This window comes from Drosophila pseudoobscura, chromosome 3, assembly GCF_009870125.1.
Source record: "Drosophila pseudoobscura strain MV-25-SWS-2005 chromosome 3, UCI_Dpse_MV25, whole genome shotgun sequence".
In the NCBI taxonomy this organism is placed as follows: Eukaryota; Metazoa; Arthropoda; class Insecta; order Diptera; family Drosophilidae; genus Drosophila; species Drosophila pseudoobscura.
The window spans coordinates 23,292,556-23,319,770 of record NC_046680.1 but is presented as its reverse complement, the minus strand read 5'-3'; the positions used below and the strand labels follow the sequence as shown (position 1 = coordinate 23,319,770).

The window sequence follows — 27,215 nt, the reverse complement described above, 5'->3', positions numbered from 1 at the left end:
ACCAATACAACAAGCGCACCCGCACGCATACACCTGTACTTTTTGCGTTGTGTTTGTGCACCGCCGCTCTTCCTCTTCGCTTGCTCAACTACCAAAAAAACTGCCTACGTACATACCTGTTTGTTTTTCGGGGGCAGCGCTAGAGGCTCGAACATTATATAGATTCACTTTTGGCCATCGGTTGGCTATTTTATATATTCGAATATTAATCCACTACTTAATTATAAGACTCTTTAGATCGTTGGCGGAGCTGCTGTAGCGCCACAAGCAACAAGCGACGACGGCGACCTAATGGCTAACACTTGAGGAATCCAAACGCGTTTTGGTCTAAACGGTAGGCAGAGAGCGACTGTAGATATATAGAGAGACAGAGAGAGGGAGTGCATGTGTGTGTGCGTGGGTCGCTTACCTGTGCGTTAGAGCTGGCCGCGTGATACGGTTGAAAGCTACGATAAGTATCGGCTTATTCCTGAAAGAACGGACACTCCGTATATCAGGCTGAAACGTTGTGCCGCTGCGTGACAAGCTTTTATTGCATAAGCTTTAAGAATATTGCACAACATAAATATTTTTATAAAATGGCATACTGATGGCGGCTACGGGTAGGAACGGATTCCCCTGGATGATTGGTTCTCTTCACAGAATTATCTCGTTCTTGAAACTGCGACTCAGCTCCTTGTGCGGCAGTACAATACTGTTGAGCAGTATCTTCTCGGCGGGCACCTGTACGAAGCAGCCTGCAATGAGCAATTAGATGGGGTCAGAAGGTCTCAGGCTACATTTCGGTGCACTCGCCCACTTACCCAGTATCGTTATGGAGGGATTTAGTTTTCCCTCGTTGTTGAACAGCGGCGGATTCTCCATCTTTGCGAAGGGCTTGTTGGGGTCCGGGTCGCTTGGCGTGCCCTCAACGCGGGCCCAGGCGCCGATGGTGGATCCCCGCCCCACAATCGAGTGAAGGATGAGCGTGTGGTCCTGGATCTGGGCCTGCTCCAGCACGATGGACTCCTTGATGCGCACCCCAGGGCCGATGGTGACACCAGGCCCAATGGCCACGTTCGGGCCCAGCTGAATGCAATAAAGAGAGATGGATGAATCCGGAGATTCAAAAATTGAGATTAACTGCTACCCACCACTGCGCTGTGGTGGACCGTGGCACTGGGATGCACGTATACATCCGGCAGGACAGTGCAAATCAGGTTGCCGTCGCCCTCGCCGCGCTTCGAGCCCACATTCGCCAGCCGTTCCGGATGTGTGCGCTTATAGAGGCCCAGGTAGTGACGATTGGCGTAGATGGCCGAGCCGGCGGTCTTCAGCTGGGACCACCAGTTGGGCACGGTCATGGCAAAGAGCTGGTTAGTACCCGCTAGAGGAGTGAGCACCTCCTGTTCCCATTTGATGTGGCCCTGATCACGGCCATTTCCGTTGCCGTTCCCATTGCTGAAGCCCGCGCAGCCGTACTCCTGTCCGTGGGCATGGAAGATCTGCGCCAGCTGGGTGAAAATGTCCATAGAGCAGACGTAAACGCCGCAGTTGATGAAGGTCGACACATACGAGCTGGGCTTCTCCACATAATGCGAGACGGCTCCACTGGCGCGATCGAAGACGAGGCAGCCATAGTGCAGGGACTGCTGGCGAGTCGCCTCCGTGCTCATGATGGTGACCAGGGCGCTAGAGGGACGCCGGGTGTGAAAGTCGTACAGTTCCTGCAGCGGAAAGTCGGCGCACACGTCGCCATTTAGCACGAAGAAGGCCCGCGGATTTCCGGCCCGTATCTGATCGCGAAAGTGGTACATGCCGCCCGCCGTGCCCAGCGATGTGAACTCCTGCAGGTACCTGTGAAATGGACACGTCACTCCATCAATCCTCCATCTGCACTTGCCACGCCACTACTATTGCTCACCTGATGTTGATGTTGCTGCTGCTATACAGGGCCTGCATATCGCCCACAAAGGCCTCCATCTGCGTCTGGGGGTAATATCCGATTATGAGGATCTCCTTGAGTTCCGGCAGCTGGACGCAGGCCTCAATGTGATGGGCTATGAGGGGTCGACCGGCCAGCGGAAACAGAGGCTTGGGCGTGTCGAGGGAGAGTGGCCGGAAACGAGTACCCTTCTGGGGTCCGCCGATGAGGATAACCGCCTTGAGCATGGTGTGCGTGGAATGCGCAGTTTGTGACTAATACTATGTCTATTTGTGTTTACGTTGCAACAGAAAAAATTCTCTTCTCGGTCAGCTGATTGTACGTAGTACGCTGAAAACCCGCAAGGTGGCGTGGAGACAGTGGAGTGTACTATTATGTGATATACATATATATATTATTTATTTGAAAACAAAAAACACTTTAACACTTGTCTTTAATACAAAACAAAGCTGAAATGTAGGGGATTAGATTGAATTGGATTGGTGGCTTTAACTGCAATACTCCTATGGCTGCAAACAATGCCAAAGTGCTTTTTAACGCACTAGATCCTCGGGGTTGAACATGCCACGGGCACGCCTCAAAATCGAGTCCTTGCTGGCGTCGTAAGGGTGGTCCTTTGATGGAATCTCCAGGACGGCTGGCACTGGCGAAGTGTGGGCATCGATGACATGGCGAATGAGCTCGGCACAGTTCTGGTTAATCAAGATGATGTCGATGTCGTCGCGCTTTAGGAACCTCTTGAAGCAGTCCTCCAACTCGCTTACGGGAGTGTTCTTGTCCACGACCATGAAATTGGGGTGGCGATTTTTGTTTATCTCGCCCACGCCACCCAGTAGGAATCCCACGCAAGTGTCCTCATCGCCGATGACAGAGATCAGCTTTCCTTTGATTGCAGAGTGTAGAGCCATGTTGATTGTTAGCTAACTTTAGATCTGAGGAGTTGCAAGTTGAAGAAAAACTTTTATTTTCTGTTCGGTCAGCTGGTTGGTCTCTATCACATGACCCTTCTTCTTCTTTTTCTTCGAGTTTCTACATCGCAACTACACAGAGATGAAATTGTCACGAAGCCACCTGACGAGGAAATATCACGAAACGATATATTTTATCCGCCCATCGATACTAACTAATAGCATCGATTACGATTGTGCTATCGAGGAACTGTCACCACCAGAGATCAGCTATCACGATTTATCGAAGCACTGCCATCTCAATTGCGGAACAAAACAATCTATATTATATTTTTGTGGGGGAGATTTTCCCGTTTACGGCTGTTTTAAAGACCGGCGGCGCCCTTTGCAGCAGCTGTGGCCCACTACTCCGCCCTGTCTCAGCCCGCAGACCACTCCGGAGGTGCTCTAAATGTAGAGTAAGTGGAACAAGAGCAAATCGGGCAAAGCATTTCAAACCATTAATCCGACCACAGAGCAGACCATCGCTGAAACTGGCCTGAAAACTGGGACCCACACCGGCTAACGGCAACACCAACGTTCGGTGGGGACGGCGCTGCCCCAGTCAATCACGCAGATGTCGACAACGACGCCCTGCATCTCCCCCAGCTACGACAGACTGCCCGATTGTGCCGCAGCCGGTGTCCAGCAAGAATATCCGTGCCCAGGTGAAGCTCTCTCTCCTATTTAGCTGTGTTCTAACACGTTTCCTCTTTTAGCTCCCTGGGTGAACTCGCAGAAGCCTCGCAACATTGCCTTGCATGCCATGAAAGCGAGGCGTCTGCTCATCTCGACAGATGTTGGCAGCCATCAGGCCATCATTCGGGTCCGAGTCGATGGCAATGAGCGTATGGAGCTGTAAGAAGTCACGGCGCTGGACCTGGAACATCAATGGAAAGAACAAGTAAGCAACCATATTGGACACCTCTGGACACGTGTAATCTCCTGTTCCCTCTCTAAAAAAAAACCCTTGCTTCCATGCATATCCCGCAGGTGAACAACATTGCCGCCTAGGTGGATTTGTGCACTGGCTGGGAGACAAGACCGGACTGGAGAGGATCACTGTCAACGGAGAGCGTCGTTCCGTGGAGCTGCATCTGTCTGTCGCAGTTCACCGACATCCGGGCCGTGTGAACACTGGATGCGAAAGTTCTGCGCAATCACACGGCACAGTCGCACAAATTGTTTCCACAACTGCATAGCCAGCGGGGTGTGACACACAGTACTCACGACGTTTGCTCGTTCCCCCAGGACAAGGAGAACTACGGCGTGTATCCGGCCAGATAATTTTAAGTAGCGGGAGTAGTGACATAAACAACGACTGTATATCCGCCTTCTGGCGCTGTGACGAAAGGACTGCAGGGCGGATCACTTCAGTCCGCCGAGGGCAGCGACAAGGCTCTGATCTGCGATGGTACCACCTATGACAATGTCCACGATGAGGCCGACTGCTGCAAGCGGCCAGGAGAACTTCATACTGATATGACAGTTTATTAATTCAGTTATAGTATTTATGTGGCAGTCCAATCGAATGTATAAAGTATTCTAACTAATGCATAAATTATCGTAAATGTCGTAGACTCAGTTCCCATCTGAATACTTAAGAAAAAGCTAGAGGGTTAGGCGAGGGGGATCCACTGGCGAAGATATTCGGTGATCTTCCATTGCATCTCCTGCAGGTAATCCGTGAGATATAGATGGTGCAGGAGCGGGGACTTTTGCTACATCCTCTGGATGACACACCCCTTGAAGGAGTTCAGTCTCACATCGATTTCACCCTCCTCCAGCTACAGAAGCACAATGGGAATAGGAGTTTCGAAAGCGAGACCTCTTACTGATTTTACTCACCGCGTTGAAGGCATAGATATCCTGGTAGCAGGATGGAGATATGCAGTGCCTTATGCAGTTGATCTTGGTCACGCCCACGTTGAGATTGACACACTGGGTGTGCTGCTCGCAGGCCACCTCCTGTTCGTGGTAGGTTATTTCCTGTTTGTCAAAGACGTAAACGATTCAGCCCGGAGAAAAATCAATAGCATCGTGGACGCACATTCTTACTCGTCTCCTTGTAGGCGTACTCTGGAAAGTGGAAAGTGGCAGTCTTCGGGAACATCTTGCCACTCAATCCGGGCATCTCCTTGTAACCGTGTGTACATTTCAGTAAAATTACGGAGAGAACAAAACAGATATTCACAGCACGTTCCATTTTCCCGTTACTTGTTTGGTTGAATTAATGGTGACGACATAGAACAGCCCAATCAGGGATGAATTCGGTATGGAAAAACGATAAGAAATCATCCCGTTTGTGTTTTTGGTGCTGTTAGTACCAAGATTCGAAAATTGGAACGCCGATTAATACTAACCAATGCTATTTTACCGAAACGAGCGAAATATAGAAATATTTACAATATGTTTTGTCGAATTTCTTAAACCTTTACCTGATTTTTTGTTATCGATCTATCTATCATCCCTAATGCTAGTGACGCTATCGATATCAATATTCAAGAAAGAAGCAGCACGCGCCGTATTATTTTGTCAATAATTTTGCATTGCATTTAATCTTATAAACGTTGGAAGTGGGGCGGAAGAAGATGGCAATGGCAACGGGAACAGCAACGACGACTACTGCGGTCGAGCAGCTGGTAGCCCAGACCCTGCAGGCGGCCACAAACCCCAGCCACGAGATTGTGCAAAAGGCCGAAGCCCAACTTAGCGAATGGGAGCAGCAGCCGGGGTTCTTTCCCACGATAGCCAGGCTGAGCGTGAAGCTGCCCGGCAGCGCGGTTGACGCGGAGGTGGCGCTGAAGGTCCGTTGGATGGCAGCCGTTTACCTTAAGAACGGCATCGAGCGCTACTGGAGGCCTAATTCGCGGCAGGAGCTGCCGGCCGAGCAGAAGCAGCAGATACGAGACGTCCTGCTGCAGCACTACGACGCGGAAGAAGTGCCCCAGGTGGCACTGCAGGTGGCCGTGCTGTTTGGGCGCCTTGCTCGCACCGACTACCCACGCTTCTGGCCCGATCTGCTGCCCACGCTGATGAAGCAGCTGCAGGCGTGCAGCAGCGAGACGGACGCTGCACTGCAACAGAGAATTCTCTTAGTCCTACACTACGTCATTAAAGCCCTGGCCTCGCGCCGCCTCATGGCCGAGCAGCGGGCCTTCGAGGAGCTGGGCAGCCAGATCTTTAGCTACTTGGCGTGGGACATCTGGGCCACTCTGACCGGCCGCTTCCTGCAGCAGGTAAAGAGCGGCGAGGAGGCTCAGGCCCTCAGCGCTCTGCAGCGGGCCTATATTGTGATGCGATCCCTCAGGAAATTGATTGTCTACGGATGCTCCAAGCCGTACAAGTCCACTGACCACATGAATTTCGTAGAGCAGCTGTTTCAGCGCCTGCGCCAGTGCCTGGAGCTGCGCTACGAGCTGCGCATGGGACCAGGCCCGGCCAGAGCCTCGCAACTGATAAGCGAGCTGGAGCGCTTCATCCTGAAGATGATGAAGGCGCTGAACGAACTGGTGGAGCGGCACTCCATATCCTTTGCCCGATTTGTGCCTGTGGCCCTGGAGTTTAGTTTCCACTATGTGTTCCACGAGGGCACCGCCCTCATCTTTGACGCCGGCGACCGCATCAACTTTACCAACTTTGCCATTCAGGCTCTGAACATGCTCAAGGGCATCATGTTGAGCGGCAACGACAGCATCTGTGCCCCCGCGGCCACGGAGCTGGCGACAGGAACCGGAGCTGGGTCTAGCCTCGAGGACGAACTGCTCGCCTCGGCTGCCCAGAGCAACGCCAAGTTCTTCACCGTGGAGCGGGTGACGTACATCTGCGAGAAGATCGTCACCCACTACTTCCTGCTCACCCAGCAGGAGCTGGAGGAGTGGCAGCAGGACCCCGAGGGCTACGACCAAGACGACGGCGGCGGCGACGCCTGGAAATACGCCCTACGACCTAGCGTGGAAACGCTCTACTTCACCTGTTTCACCCAGCACTCGACGGTAATGATTGGCGAGGTCCTAAAGTTCGTCCGACGGGCACAGCAGCTGCAGCTCTCGCCGGATTCCGACCTCAAAGCTATCCTGCTAAAGGACGCCATCTACAATGCGGTGGGACAGGCGGCGTTTCATTTCTTTAACAAGCTGGACTTTGGCTCCTGGTTGACCTCCCAGCTGCTGGCGGAGCTGCGCATCGAAGCCCCCAACTTTCGAATTCTCAGACGCCGCATCATCTGGATGGTGGGACACTGGGTGGGCGTACAGCTACCGCGGGAGCTGCGTCCGCTGGCCTACGAGGCGTGCCTTCACCTGCTGCGTCCCCAGGAGGACATGCCCACAAGACTGGCCGCCGCCCGGACCCTGAACCTGCTGTTAGACGATTTTGAGTTCATGCCGGAGGCCTTCCACCCGTACTTCTCGCCGTTGTTCGAGGCTCTTTTCTTGCTGCTGCACGAGGCCGGCGAGTGCGACACCAAGATCGTTGTCCTGGGCACCATGACACTGCTGGTGGAAAAGATGAGCGAGTACATCGAACCGCAGGCCCTGCAATTCATCGCATACCTTCCCCTGCTGTGGCGTGAGAGCGAGAAGTACGACCTATTGCGTTGCGCCATCATCGGCACCTTGGAGCAGCTGGTTCGCACCATCCGAGATGTGCCCGAGCCCATGAAACCCTTCCTCTACAGCGTCATCAGGCTGAGCACTGACCTCCAGGTGAGTAACTCTTTGGGAAGGGAATTAGTATATAGTAGTGGTAGAGGGAATTATTAGTGTCCTTTGTTCTAAACTATAAACCCCAGCACGATAATGGCCTTATCTACCATGGTATAAATGTGTTCAGGAACACCAAGATCATCAACCAGGGTAATTCGCTTAAGAGAACCCCTCAAAAGACGTAAGGAAACAAAAAGGGGGGTAACAAATTGGCACACACTATGACTGAAAATTATTGAGATTGCAAGAGAAAGTGAAATGAATTGCTGTATGCTCGACACAGAGCATCATCAGCATACATGAGTGCTCGAGAGTTTGTTTTATTTCTTTGTGTTACTTCTTTTATGCAATTATTTACGTCAGACTAATGTGATTCATTCCATCCTGCAGCAACACTCTCACGTCTACCTCATCGAGGATGGAATCATGCTGTGGCTGGCTGTGATTGGAAATTCGACTGTCCTGACCCCCGAACTGCTGGCACTGTGCGACCACCTACTGCCCATCATTGAGATGTCGTCGGAGAACCTTCGGACTGTGCTCCAGCTCATCCATGCGTACATCCTGCTGGACGCCCAGGCCTACCTGAGTAGGTACGGCGAGGGGTTCGTGGACTATTGTGTACGTTCCTTCGAGGACATCCGCGTTGAGGGCATCATCGCCATGCTGCGGATCTTCGAGACCTGCCTCAAGACGGACGCGTCGATGGGATTGCGATTGGTGCGCCCCGCTCTGCCCTTCGTCTTCCAGCAGGTCTGCCTCAAGCAGGAGTATCCCATGACCATGGGCTGGTACCTAACCATTGTGGCTAGGACGCTGCTCATCGACCAAGCCGTATTCATGTCGGTGGTGCAGCAACTGCCCCACACGGACGCTCTGGCCCGCATCCTGGACGTGTGGATCGAGATGTTTCCCATGGTGCCGGACACTCACGCCGAGAAGAGAAAGCTCTTCTGCCTGGCCTTCGCCTCGATTTTCGGAAACAACGAACTGCTGCTAGCCCGGCTGCCACACATCCTCCAGCTGGTGGACGAGACGCTCGGCGAGGTCATGGATAAGCAATTCGCGGTGGCGGAGGATGGCGCCGCCAGGACCACGCCTCGCTACTACGACTCCCTGGTCATCCACGACGAGCACGAACTGGACGAGTTGCAGCAGCAGTTATGTACCGAAGACTTCCATTCGAAGGGCTACCCCGCCAAGACGTACCACGATGACCGCCACCGGCAGCTGGTGCTCAAGGATCCCGTCTACAAGATACCCCTCACCGAGTACCTCAAGTGGCAGCTGCAGGCGCTCCAGTCGCAGCTGGGCTCCGCCCGCTACGAGCAGCTGCTCAGAAGCGTCGTCCCGGAGGTGCTCGAACGGATCACCATGTACATAGAGCAGACGGTGCCCAAGGCCTGCGTGGTGTGCGCTGGCGGAGGAGGTGGTGACGGCTCAGGAGCAGAGGCTCCCAATGAGGCTGAGCCGGTAGAGTCCGGCTGATGCTCTACGCAACTCGAGCATTGCTGTGCTTCGAAAGCTTTTTACGCTAAGTTATTAATGTATTTTGTATTGAAATTATATATTTTTAATTGTTAGCCATGTCAATGCGTCTAGTCCAGGTCTAGTCTACGGCAGGGCGTCGCTCCAGCTTGCCACGCAGGAGGGTGCGGATAGTCTCGTCCTTCTGCTCGAGCCTGTGACGCAGCTTGTCCAGCTCCTCTACGTTGCGGGCGTGCAGGCCGCGCATTTGTGACTCCTTGTGCTTGACGAGCACCTCAAGGCGTCGCACTGCGTCGTAGGTTTCCCTCATCTCCGTCTGGCCCGCCTCCAGCTTCTGGGCCCACTGCAGGGCCATGCGAAGACGGGCTTTCAGTCGGTCCCGAGAGTGTTTGGCCTTCTCCGTGCTGCGGGCGAGGGCGGCGGCCCGCATGGAGCTCGCCTTCAGCTGATCCTGCAGAGAGGAGCGCTCTCTGACGTGCTCCTGCTTCAGTTCCTCCAGCAGAGTCTTACACTGATGCATTGCCTCCACCTCGACTGGACCTGCTGCTGCATTGGGTGCGCTTGTGGCATTGGGGACAGCGGTGCTCCTAAGGGCTGCAAGCTCCGATTTGGTGCGGGCGTAGGCCGCCTGCAGATGGTCCATGTCCAGAAGGAGCGTCTGCATCCGTTGTTCGTAGCAGTGCATCACCTCCACCAGCTTCTCCTTGGCCAGGTCGGTCTTGCGTGTTTGCGCCTCGGCCTTTGAGCGGCAAACGCCCAGCTGCGCCTGGAGGCAGATACGCTCTTCCCGCCATCCCCCCAGGTCGCGGCGCAGTTGCTCCTGGGACTGCAACTGTAGGGGACATCAGCAGAGAGCAGTGGTCAGTGATCAGGTGAGTGTCCTATGGATATGGGATGTATGAGATACGGCTGTCACTTACCAGCTTTGTGTTATCCTCCAGGGCGCGCTTCAGCTCGCCCGTGAAGTGCTCGAACTCTGTGTTGTACTGCAACAGGAGAGCGTCCTTGTCGCGGATGGATTCGTCGTAGGCCTGCAGTAGCGGGCCCAATGTGTGCGTGGGCAGGGGCTGACAGCCGGTGAAGGCTGAGGAGCAGGCTGCCGCTGCCGAGCTCGTCGATTCTTTCTCCCCGTTCCTGCGCTGATCCTGGTAGTTCTCGATCTGCACATTTAAACGGAAGACGAGAGTCTTTAACATGTCCACGTCGTTCACCAGCGTTCTGTTCTGCCCAAGAACGACGCCCAGCTTCTGGTTGAGCTCCTGGCAGCGGTCGCAATTGGTCACCTGCTGCTCCGCCACCGCTAGACGGCTCTCCAGCTGGGAGCTGTCGGTGCGCAGCCGCTCGTTCTCCTTGGCGAACTGTTCGTTGTACTTATGCAGGGTGGAAAGGCGCTGCACCAGCTGCTCCAGCTGCTGGTCCTTGGCCTGCAACTGTGTCGGATATGGGGATGAGCGCGTGGCTGGGTTGGGTTTGGTTTGGGGTGCTGCTTACCAGTCCGTTGAGCGTGCGATCCCTCCGATCCTTTCTCCCGGCGGGTGTCGTCTGCTGGCGTTGCTCCACCTCCACGCTCCTCGAGCGGCGACTGAAGTTTCCAGACAGCGTCTGCAGCGGTTTCCGATTCCTCTTTGGCTGCGTGGGCGGGCGTTCCGCCACCCCCTCCTCCTGGTCGGTCTGGTCCAGATCCGTGATCATTACACTCCGCGAACTCATTTCAGTAATTTTCTTATTCAAATTCTGACATTTCCTGCCCGGGCCTCTAGCCTGCTGTGGAGACGAAGTAAACAAATCCCAAACCCAGCCAACCAACCTCCGCCGACACACCTGTCATGTGTCCTGGCGCTCGTTGCCATGACGTTCTACCCTGTGTTTGACCCTGTTTCGCGGGTATAGTCACCCTTCTGCTGCGGCGAGAACGTACTGAGCAAGAGAGGGTGAGAACGAGGGGGAACGTTGCAAAGTGCAAATTGATTTGTACCTTTTGGTTATAAAAATGATTCGATCTGATCCAGATTCGGCAATCTGGCAGATGTGGTCATTCTCTATGATAGTGCGTTCTTAATTTTCTCGTATCTTCCACAGACACAGGATGCCACAGACAGACAGTCATGGCTCTCTCTACTCAGCTATTGATGCTAAGAAGAATATATGGGTCGAAAACGCTTTCTCCTGGAAGTTACACACATCCACTTTCACCACAAATGTAAGATACCCTATATTCAAAAGTGAGTAGCGGCTATAAAAAGCTAGATTTTTAGCTAGACAAATTTATTATATTATTATTATATATTATTATATATATCTCGTTTTAAAACGCAGTACAAATGAAATTTTTTCAGAAAAATTAATAAAGTGAATTCTGGGCCACTATATCGGTACTATTGCGAGCTTCTTCTTCCGATTTCTGGGCATCTGAATCCTCACTGGTTGGACGTTCTCCTTCCAAATTCTTTCTGGATAGTGGATTAGTTTTTTGACCTTCCAATTTCTGGCTAGATAGTAGATTATTGGTGGGAGCAGGATTGTTGAACAGCTTTATGACACGCGCGATCCACTCTGCATGACTGACCACACCCGTGTAGACAGAAGGGCCGACACAGTTCCGGGTGGTGTAGCTAGCAATCCCGAACTGGACGTAGCGCTCCAGGCCCTTATACTTTACCACTCTACCCAAGGGCCCGCCGGAGTCACCGTTGCAGAGGTTGCCAGTGCGGTGTCCGGCACAGAACTGATTCGTTGCCAGCGATACTCTGAATTGGTCATTGCACACGTTCCGACGGTACCGGTCCAAGGTGATTGTCTGAAGAACGGCGCTGGTGCTACCACTTCTGGTTTTGCCCCAGCCAGTGGCATTGAACCAGGAAAGTGTCTCCACCATAGGGGTTACCCTCGGATCCATGATCAGACAGATTGGTCGAATGTGCACTGCAAAAAAGAGATCGCAGCGTCAATTCTGGATCTTTGCTTGTGAAGGTGCTTGTTTACTTTTGAACTGGACCTTTCGCGCCAGTCGCAGCAGTCCTATATCGTTCGGATGCACATTTCTGTTGTAAAAACGATTTTTGATGGCCATATCAACGTCATACTCTTCAGCTGGAGGAAGGCAGCCCGCTTCTGCTTCCGAGCAGTCAGTACTTGTCCTTCTGTTGTAGTCTCCCAGGCGAACCTTTCTGTTTAAGCGAAATCCTATATGTACTCCTATATCTAGCTATGGCTACTTACAGCGTTTCTCTATCACGAATGCAATGCGCAGCAGTCAGCACGAACTCTGTAAAGGAACCCAAGTGTTATTCTAGCGCAAAAAGTGCCAAGCTTCCAAATACGAACGATTGTGAATGAGCGTCCCGGAACACACAAAGTCCGGAGACGTATGCAAATATGCCATCCAGGGACTCGAAGTTATTTCCGCATTAGAGCCGTCAATTATTTTCGGCTTCAGCAAACTTTCCGATCCTGCGCGAACACCGCAGTTCTGCTCCAGAAATTGTGCAGATCCCGACTGGCAAACGATCAAGCAAGCGAATATTAATATACTCGCTACTAGGTTCTTCATTGCGACTGAGCGAATCGGGGAACACTGATATCTAGCCAGGAGGGGCGCTCATATTAATACTAATCAGAACAGACACCTAGTTATCACTGAATTCCCAGAAAACTTGTTTCCTACGCAAAATTTTATGGCTTTTCTTGAGCATAAGGTCAGATTTTGATCTTACAAAATGAGCACCAAATTCTCTCGACAATAAATGATAAAGATAATAATAGAAAAGTTGCTATTTGATTCCAATTAAATAAATCCAATAATTCAAATTTTAGTGTCCAATTAACCAGAATTTGGTAACCATAAAGATCAAGCAGGGGCAGATTGTGTTCTTTCCCCAAAAGAAGAGAAATTTCAGCCAAGTGCAATTTTAATGATTATGGTTCTCATAAAGCTCCTATTACGATACGGATCAAGGCCTTAAACAGTTCCACGAAATCCCTTTCCTTTGATCCCTACTGCCCCACGCCATTGTTAAAATTTATGCCACAAAAACCATTGGGATCTCAGTTTAAAAAAAATCGATGCCTATAGCTGTGATTAGGTTTTTAAAACTGAAAAGTCTAGTACATATGTAACATATATAGTTTTTTTTTGTTTTGTTTAAGTTTGAATCAGATCTTGATCTCGTCTTCTCGCACGACGCGCTGGATCCAATCTGCATGGTATAAAACATCTGTGTAGATACCCGGACCATCGCAATTCGCGCTGCCATAACTGACAATTCCGACCTGAACGTAGCGGTTCTGGGTTCCATTCAAAAATGTTATCAATGGGCCGCCAGAGTCCCCGTTGCATGTGTCGCCTTGCCGGTGTCCTGCACAGATCTGGCTCTGTAGCAGTGTCTGCCGAAATTTGCGATTGCATTTGCTACGGTCGAGCCGGTTGATGGTTATTCTCTGAAGTATTCGGCTTGTCTTTCCGCTGTCGGTCACACCCCATCCAGTGGCAGTAAATGACTCAATTGCCTCTACCGACGACCGCAATTCAGGGTCAACGAACACACAGATCGGTCTAATGTGGACTACGGGAGAGGATTTTTTGATTATTGAAAGCATTCATATTGTATAGCATAGGCCACCTTTGTATTCCACATCCGTGGTCAATCGAAGCAGACCTATGTCATGCCTTCCCCGTTGCATAGAGAAGAGACGATTCCTAAAGGCCGTTTCCACGAAATATTCTTCATGGGGCGGAAGACATTGCGAATCGCTGCAGTCAGAAGTACTAGAGACATCGAACTCTCCCAGGCGAACCTTTCTGTACAACAAAAGCATTTCAATATTTTAATATTTATAATTGCAAGGAAAGTACTTACAGTGGCATTTCGCGAGAGATGCAATGCGCTGCTGTTAGAACGAACCCTGTAAAAAAACAAAATGTATTTTCCAAAATGGATTATTACTGTTTAACGACTTACGTTTGTGGATAAGCGTTCCGCCACATACGAAAGCTGAGGACGTATACAAATATGCCATCCACGGATTGGCGGCTATTGCTGCATCTGTGCCCCCCTTTATTCTAAATGTAAAATGATTAGGAACGACACCGCAGTCTGGCTGTAGAAATTGTCCAGATCCCGAATGACAAAGGATCAGGCAAGCGAGCACTGCAACAGCAGCTAATATGATCTTCATTTCAAGGCAATGAACTGGGACACACTGATGTCTACTATGTCGTGTTGGGCACTTATATACACCAAGGGGAACCTATGCCGCTAATCAGCCTTTTTGATTTTCAATTAATTTGTATTATTTATTTATTATTATTTATTTTTAATTTTAAGTTCCTTAGAACTGATACCATGGATTGTGTATGTGCTGTCACTTGTACATATACGAATAATAAAGCATAGAAGCGGATCTAGGAATTAGATACAGGTCAATGATTGTGAGTTCTATATAAATTCGATAATTTATTCTGCAATTGTAGTTCTTCTGTTAATAATTTTCACATTTTGCTTAGTTACGTTATATCATATTTTTCTCAAAATAAAAACAAAATAAAAAAGGAAGTAAAGTAAATGAAAGGATTCTTTACTTGATATGTCATTGTTAGGTCATCACACAGTTTGATGGTTGGGGCCAATTGATGCCGTGCACGTACAAGTGGTTGTTCCGATTGCCGACACGGTTGAAATATTTTCCGAAGATGTAGCATCCGTAGGGCTTGTGGCCCATGTGAAGGATAACACGTCAGTCTCGCCTGAGTGAGTCTCCGTCCCGTCGAGATGCATCCACTCTTTTCACCACTTTTCATTGTAAAATTCAATCAAATAATTCTTTATTTTTATTTTTTTTTGTTTGTTTGTATTCGAGGCAGTACATTTTGAGAATGGGTAGCACTGTCAGTTAGGGATACTGAAATATTTTCAGTCGCATCACTAACAATGCATTAAGCATATAGATGTGGCAGTTCATAAAAACGAACTTTCTGGATTTGATCCCCATGGTCTTCGGAGTTCGGCTAGTTAGTATGATTATATGATTTTATCGATTGGTTCTGTTTTCTCTTTTGAATTTTAATTTTGAATATTAGGTTATAGAACTGCTGGCATTGGTGGACTATTTCATTTTCGGCTTCTGGGCTTACATACCCTTTACTTTTTGAACCATGTAGAAGTGAAAAACAGACCACATATCGAATACCAATTCGCATAGAATCAGAACGATCAGGATTGTTTTTCTTTTTCCAGAAACCATTTTAAACATTTCAGTTTAATGATCTGTGCAGTGCTTAATCGGATTATAGCATCTGCAAGTGTACATACCTATGTACATATGTGTATTTGTCCCAAAGCCCAAAGAATTTATTCATTCGCCAATGGTCCGAACATGAAGCTGGTGGCGATGCATCCCTGACCTAAGCCACGGATCACGTTTTAGTTGGCTTTATTATGGGATGGTAATGGTAAAGAAAAATAAATAAATCTGCCAAGTGTAGATAAAAGCGAGGGTACACAAATTGTTATTTATATAATATTTTTAAATTCAAATTTGGCCGTAACTGGCTAGTACTGGAAACCGCCAAATCACTGCCTGTCAAAAGGCTCACTGCTACAGAACGCGCAGCTGCAGGAAGTCTAAAGGTGTGTGTGACGTAGACAGGGTAGCTTTCTATTAGTCGCTTGTCAGGCAGCGATAGGTGGCGTCAAACCTATCGAATTTTAAATAAAATAATACTTTGCATACTACATTTTTTTGATTTATTTTTAAAAAATCAACAAATTTGTATAGCTGTTTAACTTTATTAAGTGCTGTACAGATTAAATTAATTCAATATACGATAATATGAGGTCAGAATTTCAAGTGTGTCTACTTAGACACAAACTAAATAAATAAACACATTCAGACTGGAGAGACTTAGTTGGTACACGGAAAAGTGCGGCATCCTCCATAAATTATATACATTAATTGAACGACTTTTGTGTCTATAAATAGGTGGTGTGTGAATCAGGGAAATTCACTGTGTGAGCCATTAGTAATGTCGCACTGGCCGCAACCGGTTAATCTCTACAGCTTTTACTATCCGAAGCAGTAGGTGAGCGCAATCACGATCAGCGCGGCTATCCGGAAACAAACTGTGAACTGTAGATTACGCTTTAAGTGCACTTAACCTAAGCTTATTACAAGTAAAATTAAGTAGTCTGGGCCATACGGCGACGGGCCTAGTCGGGGCTATTGCATGGCGTGCCGCGGGTGGATGTAGTGGGAGCCGGAGTCGTCGTTCTCCTGGTGGATGACACTCATCAGGACTAACAGACTGCCAGCAGCGAGGGCCCGCAAGATCAGGCCGACGGCGCGATGCTGGTGAGATCTGATCGATGTGAACATTTTCAGAGTATTTCGCTGGGGCTACGGGTTTTAAGCTGTACCGGCACGATCGGGCTGAGGCTTAGAATGAGACTGAACGCCGATGAACACTCGCGCCTACTATTTATTGCACTGGCAGCGTTCTCGTCTCGATGTGTTTTCCCCAAGGGAATACTGTTCGAGAATGGGTAGATTCCCAGTCGGGGCTATGGTATTGCCCCGTTCGATCCCGCTGTCATCATCAAGTGATTGACATGGCATCGATAAGAGGTAGACCTCTTCATCTCGCATCTCATTGCAGTTTTTGCAAATGCTTCACGAATTGTGAGTACGAGGTGTCTTTATAATCTTCCAGCGGATCCCATTGCTCCCGTGGATCTATTTCTGTGGAGTGAGTGAAGGTCGTTGGCCATTTCTTTGGGGTATAATGGTGTATAAATAATGCGCAGTGTGTGCTAAATTTTGGCATCCATCAACCCCTCCTACGTGCGTCGATTCTCAAAGCAGCCACAATTACTGCGAATGCTGCGCATTTTTGGTGGAAGAATCGCAGAAAGTTTGCTGCCGATGCTGTCATCCGCTGAAAGAGTCCCGATCTTCTTTCAAACTCCACTCCAGCAATGCAGCTGCAGCACGGACTAGACGGGGCACAGGTTTGACTGTAGAAATCTGAACCAATCGAATCAGTTGGCGATGGCTCTTGGGGGGAGAATGTATGAATTTTCGCTTACCGCACGTAGCGCTGGAACTTTGGACTCCTCGACAGTTGGGTACAGCGGCGCCAGAGGCTTCTTGCTATGTGTATGGAATGCCTGGCCCAGGTCGGGTTAAGGCGCTGCAAGTGCGGCATCTTTCGGCAAGGCATCGACTCGAACTGAAAATGAACGGCTAGCGCAGGCCTTCTTCAGGTAAGTTTTCATTTAGCGACAGCCCCAGCCCTATGCAGTTGCAGCTGCCCTCTGTCCCGCCACGCCACAGCTGCATAGCTGCTATACAATACACATAGGGATGCTCCTGGGTAAGGGCTGTACAATGATCTATAATATGGTGGGAACTCGTAGTACAAAGATGTTCTTTACAAGAGAGCGTGCGATGAATAGAGACGGAGATTCTCTCTAAGAATCGCTATCATCCGCTGATACGAGTGCATATACTAGTATATAACATTATATAGTACATATGTATGTATGTCATACAGTCGGGACTGATTGGTGCTCAGTCCGAACGTAGCTTCTAAAGGAGAATGACGGGGCTACAGTTGTTGGGGATATGTCTGTGTCTGGTGTCGGTGTCGTTGGTGCATTTTGGAGCAGGGGGAGAATGTCTGTCGATGGTCTGGAAGTGGGCTACTGTTGAAAAGGAACTCATGCCGACTCCCCGTTCTTGCAGATCCCTTATTCTGCACAACCTTTGAGGACAAGCCTGGCTGGTGTAAGCACTTCGGAGAATGTGCCTACTTCAGGGATCTTGTTACGAAAATTAAGAAAGGATTACCGCTAACTGAGGAGGAAACGAGGATCAAGGAAAACGCTGGCTGCTCAACCAAAAAGGTAAGTCACATGATGATTCTCTTTGGAATGTGCACTCAACGATCCGTAGACATTCGTCTGCTGCGAAGAGCACGTGAACGGAACGGGACTGGAGCTGCTACAGCAGTCTGAGGAGGCATGCGGCAAGTTCTTGAGACTCAAGGTGCTTGGCGGCAGCGAAATCAAGATGGGATCGAGACCTTGGATGGCTCTGCTAAAGTATGATGCTACAGAACCCGGCACCCAGGGAAGGGGCCAATTTCAGTGTGGTGCCACGCTTATCACGAAACGTAAGTAGAATTTCCTGCATCGCTGAAAGAATCGTTTCACTGGTCCTAACGCTCCTCCCGCAAGCAGGCTTCGTCCTAACCGCCGCTCACTGCATGATCAATGGATTCCCGTAAGTAGATTTCAGCCTCTGTCCAACTATTCAACCAATCATTTAAGTCTGATCTCTGAGCAGCGTGGCAGTGAGGCTTGGAGAGCACAATATTACCTCTGAGGTGGACTGCAGGATTGTGGACTCGAAGACAAGTTGTCAGCCGCCCTACGAGGACATTGGCATCGAAAAGATCATCCCGCACGAGGGATACTCGAGTTTCACTCAAAAGAATGATATAGCCCTCGTCAAGCTGGTGAGGGACATGGTGTTTAAGGGTAAGCGCTTCCTCCACGTGGAAATCCTATATCATGTCGTAACGTGGGATTCTCTATGGCCAGATCACATTAATCCCATATGCCTGCCACTCTACGTAGAGCTGCAAAAGAGTATCCTGGAGACGAAAGTTATGCGAGTGACGGGCTGGGGCAGACAGACGGCCCATGGGAATGATTCCGATGTTCCCATGGAGGCTGGGGTCTCCCGCCTGTCCCTCGCCAGCTGCACCGCTATGCAGAACAGATCCATCGCCAAGAACCAGATCTGCGTCAGCGCCTCCCTCCAGGACAGCTGCAAGGGCGACTCTGGAGGCCCGTTGCTCTTCAACTTCTGGTACAAGAAGAGCAAACAGCGCTTTGTGCAGATCGGCATCGTGAGCTACGGCCCCGAAAACTGTGGCCACAAGGAGCTGGGAGAGACGGGGGAGGGTCAGACATCAGTCTACACGGACGTCACCAGATTCATTCCCTGGATCACCCGGACTGTGGCCCAGTAGCAGGAGTAGCGCCCAGATGTAAATATAATTGCAATAAATATATGAAATAAGCTTGGGTACACAGAGTTCTCTTGCTTATTGAATATAAATAATTTAGATCCGACTAATTGGGCATCTAATGCTTAAAATTAAACAGCCTCCGTCGTATCACGATTAATGATGGCCTCCACGATCTGGGTGAGGCGCTGGGCTCTCGTCAGCTTCCACGATACACAGGACAGGGATGTGATGAAGAAACCAATGCCTAAGCAACCGATGAATACATTAGGACGGGATGGGGTGGGATGGAATGGAATGCAAGGGGATGCAGCACTTACCCATTAGCAATATAGCCTCGGAGGTCTCGTCCTGCCAGGCTTTGGAGACGACGCAGAGCAGAATGAAGCCGCTCAGCAGACAGAAGGAGCCAACGACTACGGCCAAGGTGATCAAAATGATGACGGGATCGTTCAGAGTCCTATAGGCGAACAGTGTGTGGCACAAAGATCTCTTGCGTGGAAGTGGCGATATATAAACATCCCCACTGTGTCGGAAGAGGCGGAAGATGGTTTAATTAGTTCTAGACAGGGAGAGAGGGTCTTGGGTAAACTGCGATACGAACCAGGCTTGGGCGTAGTTCGGAAGAATGGGAATAGCTCTGCACTCCATCGCGCACGTCGATACACTGAATGGAAGCCCTTTCTCCGTTCGATTGGGCTCTTCCTCTTTTGGGTGGCTGCCTGGCCCTGGCACTATTTTCTATATATAGCTCCATCAGCTGACGAACGCAGACGCGTGTCTGCCGCTCTAGAATCGGAGTCGCAGTCGCAGACGGAATCGGTGTTGGGGTTGGGGTTGTATTGTGGATGCGACGGGTTTTTTTTATTTATAGCCGCAAAGGAAGTGCTGCGCTCTAACGGAACTAGACAGATGCGCAGTTCTCAGATCTTCTCCGGGCGTGAAAACCACAACGGATTTATATCTATTTATATCGTTCAATTGGGAAGAGTTCAATGCTCTCAAACAATGGAAAACGGTAAGGCAAGGAACGTAGGAACGAAGGATGAAGGTACAAAGAAACCGGAGTCGGATTGTAATACAATAAATCAACTTCATTACTTTGCTTGCTAAGAATGTGAGAGCAGGGGCTCCAACAAGTGCAAATCATTAACTTGATGCCACAAAGTTCACGTTTCGCATGTGCCCAGGTAGCGTTGACAACCGTCACGCACAACTCCCTCAGTATCCTATTCCACTCGTATCCCACTCTGGTCTCACATCAGCCTCAACGTCTTGGTAGTTATACAAATACTTCAAGGTGGCGTGGCGTGGCTGCATTCAAGCGAAACGCAAATTATGCAAAATAACGATGTTAAAATTTCAATATAATGAAGCCAGGCAGGATGGTAGGATAGGATACCCCTGACGTGGATGGGCACCCGGCAGATAGAGGCAAGTTTCATCGTCAAGCCAATGCCCCGATCGATGGGTGTGCTACAATGGATCTCGGTCTTTGTTCGAGAGAGCTTATCTGAGACTGCTATCGCCGGGGTAATTTATATGAACAGGGCTATGATTATACGGATTCTACGGGCACTCAATCATTGTGTGAATGATTGCTGGAATGGACTTGTAGGTCATCACCCTTACTCAGTATTGGCAGACATAAAAGTCCAATCGAAGGCGTCGCCATAAACAATTATCAACTTTGTTGCACGTTACTGCCACATGGGTGGTGGCACAAGCAGAGAGAGAGAGAAAGGAGTCACCGTGCTCCTTGCTCTTCGGCGATAGCAGCGTGTTCTTCTCGCCTTGGTTACATTGTAAAACGTTTTATTGTCGCCGGCATCTGGCGACGATTTGTTGGTAACGCACCTCCATCAACCCCCGTTCCCAGACGCTATCCCCGTACTCTCCTCCTCCTCCACCCTCTCGCCCCGCACCCTCACTAGAGGTGAGAGCCAGCGGCACGAAACGACGAAACCCACTCCTGATGACATCTGTTATGCTTATTGGATGCTTTGTGAATAAGAATTCGAATGCGGATTCGGTCAACGTTGTGTGCTGGGTTTTGGGGTCCCGTGTCCTGGGGAGCTGAGGCAAATTGCCGTTGATTGTCGGGCCCAGGCGTGGCAGCGTAAATAACAGAGAACCAAGGTGCCAACTGCTTCAAAGCCAGTCACAAAAGTTTGCCAACAACATTAGATAGAGAGGCCAGAGAGTGGAGGGAAGTGGGGTGCGGATCTGGACCTGGGTCTAAAGCAATGGAAAACTTCAGGGCCGATTACATTGGGGCAGGCAGGGTGAAATCTTATCGCCGCACAAGAACTCGTTTCATTTTAGTGCCACAATCAGCGCTGCTCACTTGCAACTTCCCTGGCATGACAAATATTTTACTTTTACTCTTTCGGGTCTTCTTTTATGCGTTGGCTCCATTTCTGGCTCTGTCTCAGCGCTAAATTTCCTTCTCCCGCCTGAGCTCTCTGATGCGATGCGAAAGTGTGCCAAAGTCGCTGACAACAAAATCAAACACAGCGCCTGAGACACACCCGGAGCTGGGATAGGGGGGAGGAAGTCCGGCAAAAGGCTGCAGAAAGTTAAAATTAAATTAGCGTTTTTTCAGACTCTGCAGGGTTGCAAGGTAGCAACCCATCCTTTGGGATATCCTTGGGTCGATCCACGGCCAGAATGGGTAACAAGGTATTCGCCAACTTGGGCCCGCTTTCTGTCACTGGCTGCTACTTAGCCAAATTAAAATTGCAGAGCAAAGCACTATCTGCACCCTTTCTAGGAGTCCAGATTCTTGGTCTTAAGGCGGGACAGGCAGGATTGGATGTTTGATATGGGATATCCAGCTCCTGGATGGGCAGCCAAACAGTTTTGGATTCCTGTAGAGCATTGCTACTTCGGGTTTTCCGTTTTTTATCCCTGCTGTCCTCTTAGCATCTCCCATTTATGCTTGTTTAAGCAAATGCTTGTTATCGTCCGGATCCGTGTCCTGGTCCGAGTCCGCGCTCAAATCCAGTCTAAAGGATAATGCGCGTAATTGTTGTCCATGCCCGGAAATTGGCATAAGGAATGGAATGGAGCAGACCGGAGTGCTTATAGCCAACACCATTCGTATTTGCATGGAAAACATTAAAAGTCGCTAGAGAAGCACCTCCTCGGCGACGGTAATTAAATTTGAGCCTGTGCCATAAACACAATCTGGAATCCGATGCTCGAGTAAACATCCGGATTAGCGCTAATTCCGCACATACATATAAATATGTACATATATATCTGGCTTTTAAAAGCGTATGCAGTGGTAAGTGGAATGAATGGCAGCAGATGACTGCTGGATGACTTTATCAAATCGATTCCCACAAGCGTCAACTTTCACTCTCTCTCTCTCTCTCTCTCTCTGCCATACTCACATACACACACTCTCGACCCACATCCCCATTTGACAGTGCCAATAGTAGTGCTGCCAAGAGATGGCTCCGTCATCGTTGCGTGAGGCCAGAGCAAACATGCGAGCCACGTCGAGTGGCATCAAGTGCAAGTTATCCTATATCAATGTGGCCATATGGCCAGTGGCTTCTCACTGAAGGATCTGAAGGATCGACAGGCACTGTATCCTCTAAGCTTGAACTTCATTAAAATCTGGCGGTTGTCTGAACAACGTTAAAGCACCGAACCGTGTTGGCCTCACATCGCTTTAGTCTGCCTGCAAAATTGACATATAAGTGGCTTTTCGGTATGTGTCTGTCACATGACTAGCAGGGAATATCAAAAATATTGTCATAAAATGTGCCAGAACAAGCCCGGAATATACCACCAGCAATGCAGATGCAGAGATACTCGGTACTCGTACTATGAGCATCTTTCGGATAGACAGACAGCCAGAGTTTGGCATCTTGACTGACGCCGTTTGACGCAAGGGAGGAAGGAAGGGAGGCACGGCGATGGGGTTGTGCCCAGAGACACGGTAATGAAAAATATTTCCATATTGCAAATAAAGTCATCCTGTCTTCGTGGCAGCCCCTAAACCTATTTCTTAACCCTTATAGTCTTGCCTTGTAGTCGGAGCGGCAGCCGGAGAAGGGAGAGCTCACCTGATGGCACTGCCGTGCTCTGGTTTTTTGTTTTGGCAGCACGGCATCTTTCAATTTGCGACTCGACTGGGTACCTCGTCCCTTTCCTCATCCCCTTCATGTGTCCAGGGCCCGAAGTTTATGCAAATTCATTTGAGGGGCAACGCAACAGCATTATTAACCCGGTGATGTCTTGTTCTTGCTCTTGTTCTTCGGTTGGCGTCTGGTTCTCCATGATGATGAAAATGATGATGGTGATGAAGATGATGTCGTTGTGGTGCTGCACACAATTTGGCATATTGCCATGGACACGGACACGGATACAAACACGGCTACGTCTGTGCGGAGTGTGCATTGTTGCAGTTGTTGTCCGCAAGTGTCGGCATTTGTATTATTACAATTATTATGTTGATGTGCCTCCACCTTGCCTCCTGGCTATACTCGTCCTCATTCTCGTCCTTCGCCTGTTGTATTCTGTTTGCATATTTGCGGTCAGTGTGCGGTGTCAGAGTCACAGGTCGGATGTTGGAGTTTCCAGCTCTGCAGTGTCTGGAGTTTCGAGTGCACTCCAGATGGCTGCGTGCAGCCAGCGTTTGTACACACGGCGTATACGCAATTAACCATATTGGTAAATATTATGCCAAGTTACGCGCAATTTCGCGGTCGCGGCTTTCATTAGCTTTGACCAGTGGGCCAATATCCAACGAGGGATCAAAGAGGTGCCAAAGGCAGCTCCCACTTTGGCTTCCTAAATACTCCAACACGGCACACAAGACTACACAATGTATGTACTCCACTAATGGTAATTATGGATCGTGCCTAGAAGGGTCGGGGGCGGGGTTGCTTGCATCAATGGGCCTGAGTTGTTTTTTTTCTTTTTTAATTAAGTTTTGAGTTGGCAAAGTTTTGCCTGGATTAAACAATAGCCATCCACTTGAGACTTGTTTTCTTTGTTGCCTGCTGCCAGCCCTCGCAATCCCATTCCCCTCACTGCCTGCCCCACTGCTTGCCACACTGCTGCATAACTTGATTAAATTTCACTCCTTACCGGAGACGGCGACGGAAACTGCGACTGCGGCCATAAACCACGCTCGTTTAATTTCAATCCAAAGTCTAAGCAGTAACAAGAGCCAATTCAATAAAAAATTAAAAAAAGGAGCAGGAGGAGGAGGAGCTCGACAGCCTTGGAGAAAGCGGATTGAAAGGGCTGAAGCAATCACAGGAGAGCGGCAAATAAACTTGAAGAAAATTAAAATTGGCAGCCAAGAGAAGCAGACGGAGCAAACTCAAGTTGCCATCCAACTTTGATGGTGAACAGAGGATAGCCTTAGGTTGGATAGGGGCAGGAGTTGGAGATGGAGACGAACCTGTAACTGGTACTGGGGCAGGAAACGAATCGACTTAATTGAACAAATCGCAGTAAACGAGCCGTAAATTTTTAATATGTTTCGGTTTGCGTAAATAAAAGCTGACGCAAAACTTTCTGTGGCTATCACTGAGCCAAGGACCGCAATCGAAAGGACTTCTGAGTCGGAATTGGAATCGATTCGGGCAGCACCGGCTGTGGTGCGAGGGGGGAGCTTTAGGGATGGCCGAATTAATAAATCAAGTAAAGTTGAGGTAAATTCATTCAATTAGCAACTACTAGCCAGAGCCTCGCCCCCGTACTCACCTAATTACTTCTTCTGACGGCTGTTGGCTTGACTGATTAAAATACGGCAGAATTACCAAAGTCAGTGTAAGAGACAGAGTCAGAGGCAGCGCCAGAGCTCAGGCCGGGACTTTAAGCTTTGACATTTTGGCATTAGCCATGACCATGGGGCTGGGGCTGTGGCAGAGACAGGGCCAGGGGCGCAAGGACTGTAGGGCTGGAAAGAACAATATTTTCTTTGCCCAGTCGGCCATAGGTCGATGTGTCTGGACTGCTGCTGCTACTTCCCCTTTCAGTGTTAATACAGAAAGACAGAAAGGCCAGACATCCGGCTAGCCGGATGGAGAGCCAGCCAGCCGCCAAGACTCTTGTTTTTTCTTTCTGTTTGGCATTTACACCTTTAAGCCAAGATTTTTTTTTAGCCAGAAGGACACGAGAAGGTGATCGCGTGTCGATCAGGAGGAAATCGAACATGGAAGAGTGGGGAAAGTGGAAAATGGCAACACATGCAGCAAGCATAAAAAAACAAGCAGAAAAGAAAAACAGAATCGGAACTAGAATTGGAAATGGAAGCGAAGCATGAAATATGTTCGTTCTGCTGCGAATACGAATGCGGGCGAAATTGTCATTGTAATATTAATTTATTGCTAGAAAAACTTTGCCAGCTCCTCGCACATGTCGACACTGTCGATTGGAAAGCGGAGAAAGAGAAGGGGGGCTGGGGGTGGGCAAAATAAGAAAAATGGAGACCATTTGACACTTGACATATGCGAGTCGTTTGACATACAAGCAAATTACATGGAACTATTTGTCTTGTCGGCTAAATCGCATAAGCTGCTAGTGGAATCCGAATTGCGGCCACATACCACGTACCCACATGGCAGCGAAGAGCTATGCGATGGCAAAACAAATTGAGTGTTCTACTGGGTGTATTTGTGATGTGCTGTGATCCTACTGCCAGTGAGCGATGATGGGCGTGCTGCAGCTGTATTCCATAATTAACATAACACAGGGCGTATGAGCAATGAAAAACTCATTCAAATTGTCCAGCACATTACCGGTTCCGTTCCGTTCCGTGCCCTGCTCCTGCTCTGTTGGAACTTTACCCATTGTTGCCTGCTTTTGTTGTTGTTGCTGTGGTTGAATATTTGGCTGCATTTTGCATTGAGTAAAATGTTTTAATTAAAAATGAGAAACTTTTCCAATTAAGAGCGGCCGACACGCGCGTTCGAAGCGCATTTAAATTATCAATGCAGGAGCTGTTTTTTTCGGTGCCCCAAATGCATTTCTTCCTAAATGGAGTAATTGTGTGACTGCTACAGTGACTGCTACTGTGACTGCTACTGTGACTGTGAAGAGTGTTGAATGTTGAGTAACGAAATTAATTAGCTGCGAGAGTCCAAGTAAGTGTTGGCAAAAGTTCCATAAAATTGGTAAGCCTCTCTTTCCAACCCTCCTCTGCGCTTCCGCTGTGTGCTTGTGTCCGTGTGCCTGCCTCCTGTTGCAGCCCGGCTAATTGCCTCTGTGAGCGTGTTTAACTTTCGAAAACTTTAACTTAAACGAGGCTAATTAGTTCAAGAACGCGTCTGCAACGAGCGCAGGAAAGTAGGCGAGAGCTGCTCTGCTTAAAGCCAGATGCAGGTTGATGGGTTTTTTTTTCTGGAACTGCATCAATAATGCTTCATAGTAATAATCATCATCATCGTCGTCATGCATGTGAAAGCCTGCTCAGCAATGCATTGCATTCATGGCAACAGCCACAGAATGACTATGGCTCGGGTTCCGGCTCGAGGCCCTGAGAGTGCGTCCTGAACTGTTGGCCATGTGGTGCCTTTCGCAATCACTCACCTGGCGCACAGATTAAGTTTATGTGGCGCCGTGTCGTTCACGTGATTAAGTCTGGGCCGCATGGCACTGCACTGCAAATTGCCGAAGGAAGCTGTGCTTTCATTGCAATTAAGCTGCAACTGCCACATAATGATAAAAAGAGAGCCAGCTGAAAGGACTGAAAGGACTGAAAGGACTAAGAGGACCGCGAGACTGCCTCACCTCACTCTTCATTCTGGACGATGTTTTTTCTGTTTCTCTGTTGCTGTTTCCTGTTGCCCTATTTTGCATGTGGCGCAAGGACACCCGGAGTATGTTCCCCTTGCCGCTTGCCACACCCAGCTAACCCCTCTAACTGGGCCTGCCTCGAACAAGAACACAACGAATTTAATTTGGCCTGCTGCGGCTGCTTAAACGGCGTGCAACTTGCAACTCGACTCGATTGTCTGCCGCTTGGCGGCAATAAAAGGCAGCGTTGCCAACTTTTGATTGCTTTTCAGCTTTGAAAGTTTGTTGGACACACACGCATGTGTGGCAGCTGCCACTAAACTTTTAATAAGCATTCAAGTCACAGTTGCAGAACG

At 49.3% G+C, this 27,215-nt stretch overlaps 11 protein-coding genes across 15 annotated transcripts in view; 2 read left to right on the top strand and 9 right to left on the bottom strand.

The window, feature by feature from the left end:
- The window catches only part of fus (epithelial splicing regulatory protein fusilli), an 88,090-nt gene extending 87,714 nt beyond the window's left edge, over window positions 1-376 (bottom strand). The window contains exon 1 of the mRNA XM_015185365.2: window positions 117-376. The gene's annotated coding sequence lies outside the window, so the exon portion shown is untranslated. The remainder of the gene's footprint in view (window positions 1-116) is intronic.
- A 117-nt stretch (window positions 377-493) lies between these two features.
- On the bottom strand, window positions 494-2,259 carry Gmppa (GDP-mannose pyrophosphorylase A). The gene is made up of 4 exons (XM_001362049.5): window positions 1,904-2,259; window positions 1,134-1,836; window positions 804-1,068; window positions 494-737 (listed from the first exon to the last, which is right to left on the bottom strand). The coding sequence occupies exons 1-4, from the start codon at window positions 2,149-2,151 to the stop codon at window positions 637-639; spliced, it is 1,317 nt and encodes a 438-aa protein (XP_001362086.1). The 5' UTR covers window positions 2,152-2,259; the 3' UTR covers window positions 494-636.
- Window positions 2,260-2,338: 79 nt separating this feature from the next.
- Vha14-1 (V-type proton ATPase subunit Vha14-1) lies at window positions 2,339-2,946 on the bottom strand. The gene has a single exon (XM_001362048.4). The coding sequence runs from the start codon at window positions 2,830-2,832 to the stop codon at window positions 2,458-2,460; it is 375 nt and encodes a 124-aa protein (XP_001362085.1). The 5' UTR covers window positions 2,833-2,946; the 3' UTR covers window positions 2,339-2,457.
- Window positions 2,947-4,342: 1,396 nt separating this feature from the next.
- On the bottom strand, window positions 4,343-5,252 carry LOC6899120 (uncharacterized). Of its 2 annotated transcripts, XM_002139001.3 has the most exons (4): window positions 5,235-5,252; window positions 4,922-5,087; window positions 4,720-4,860; window positions 4,343-4,658 (listed from the first exon to the last, which is right to left on the bottom strand). In XM_002139001.3, the coding sequence occupies exons 2-4, from the start codon at window positions 5,075-5,077 to the stop codon at window positions 4,593-4,595; spliced, it is 363 nt and encodes a 120-aa protein (XP_002139037.1). In that variant the 5' UTR covers window positions 5,078-5,087; window positions 5,235-5,252; the 3' UTR covers window positions 4,343-4,592. The 2 variants fall into 2 exon arrangements, with proteins under 2 accessions (XP_002139037.1, XP_033233744.1); XM_033377853.1 differs by lacking the exon at window positions 5,235-5,252 and having other exon boundaries at window positions 4,922-5,156.
- Window positions 5,253-5,351: 99 nt separating this feature from the next.
- Impbeta11 (importin beta11) lies at window positions 5,352-9,147 on the top strand. Its single transcript, XM_001362047.5, has 2 exons — window positions 5,352-7,577; window positions 7,968-9,147. Exons 1-2 carry the CDS (start codon window positions 5,463-5,465, stop codon window positions 9,063-9,065), a joined length of 3,213 nt encoding a protein of 1,070 aa, XP_001362084.2. The 5' UTR covers window positions 5,352-5,462; the 3' UTR covers window positions 9,066-9,147.
- Window positions 9,126-10,801, bottom strand: Cep89 (Centrosomal protein 89kDa). The gene is made up of 3 exons (XM_001362046.4): window positions 10,557-10,801; window positions 9,986-10,495; window positions 9,126-9,897 (listed from the first exon to the last, which is right to left on the bottom strand). Exons 1-3 carry the CDS (start codon window positions 10,773-10,775, stop codon window positions 9,187-9,189), a joined length of 1,440 nt encoding a protein of 479 aa, XP_001362083.2. The 5' UTR covers window positions 10,776-10,801; the 3' UTR covers window positions 9,126-9,186.
- A 539-nt stretch (window positions 10,802-11,340) lies between these two features.
- LOC6899119 (serine protease grass-like) lies at window positions 11,341-13,101 on the bottom strand. Its single transcript, XM_002139000.3, has 4 exons — window positions 12,390-13,101; window positions 12,285-12,330; window positions 12,048-12,232; window positions 11,341-11,987 (listed from the first exon to the last, which is right to left on the bottom strand). The coding sequence occupies exons 1-4, from the start codon at window positions 12,613-12,615 to the stop codon at window positions 11,407-11,409; spliced, it is 1,038 nt and encodes a 345-aa protein (XP_002139036.2). The 5' UTR covers window positions 12,616-13,101; the 3' UTR covers window positions 11,341-11,406.
- Window positions 12,813-15,185, bottom strand: LOC4805729 (serine protease grass-like). Its single transcript, XM_001362045.4, has 4 exons — window positions 14,024-15,185; window positions 13,922-13,967; window positions 13,685-13,863; window positions 12,813-13,627 (listed from the first exon to the last, which is right to left on the bottom strand). The coding sequence occupies exons 1-4, from the start codon at window positions 14,238-14,240 to the stop codon at window positions 13,218-13,220; spliced, it is 852 nt and encodes a 283-aa protein (XP_001362082.3). The 5' UTR covers window positions 14,241-15,185; the 3' UTR covers window positions 12,813-13,217.
- Window positions 15,186-15,830: 645 nt separating this feature from the next.
- On the bottom strand, window positions 15,831-17,026 carry LOC26534339 (uncharacterized). The gene has a single exon (XM_015185364.2). It carries the CDS (start codon window positions 16,434-16,436, stop codon window positions 16,281-16,283), a length of 156 nt encoding a protein of 51 aa, XP_015040850.1. The 5' UTR covers window positions 16,437-17,026; the 3' UTR covers window positions 15,831-16,280.
- On the bottom strand, window positions 16,820-26,130 carry LOC4805727 (uncharacterized). Of its 2 annotated transcripts, XM_033377851.1 has the most exons (4): window positions 19,700-26,130; window positions 19,416-19,621; window positions 17,147-17,303; window positions 16,820-17,084 (listed from the first exon to the last, which is right to left on the bottom strand). In XM_033377851.1, exons 1-4 carry the CDS (start codon window positions 19,744-19,746, stop codon window positions 17,054-17,056), a joined length of 441 nt encoding a protein of 146 aa, XP_033233742.1. In that variant the 5' UTR covers window positions 19,747-26,130; the 3' UTR covers window positions 16,820-17,053. The 2 variants fall into 2 exon arrangements, with proteins under 2 accessions (XP_033233742.1, XP_001362081.2); XM_001362044.4 differs by lacking the exons at window positions 16,820-17,084; window positions 17,147-17,303 and adding an exon at window positions 19,122-19,342 and having other exon boundaries at window positions 19,700-26,103.
- LOC6899118 (serine protease grass-like) lies at window positions 17,591-19,632 on the top strand. Of its 3 annotated transcripts, XM_033377850.1 has the most exons (7): window positions 17,591-17,737; window positions 17,805-17,965; window positions 18,015-18,234; window positions 18,302-18,344; window positions 18,408-18,601; window positions 18,665-19,116; window positions 19,235-19,632. In XM_033377850.1, the coding sequence occupies exons 1-6, from the start codon at window positions 17,659-17,661 to the stop codon at window positions 19,096-19,098; spliced, it is 1,131 nt and encodes a 376-aa protein (XP_033233741.1). In that variant the 5' UTR covers window positions 17,591-17,658; the 3' UTR covers window positions 19,099-19,116; window positions 19,235-19,632. The 3 variants fall into 3 exon arrangements, with proteins under 3 accessions (XP_033233741.1, XP_002139035.2, XP_004444594.3); XM_002138999.3 differs by lacking the exon at window positions 19,235-19,632 and having other exon boundaries at window positions 18,665-19,194; XM_004444537.3 differs by lacking the exon at window positions 19,235-19,632 and having other exon boundaries at window positions 17,663-17,748; window positions 18,665-19,194.
- Window positions 26,131-27,215: the final 1,085 nt, after the last annotated feature.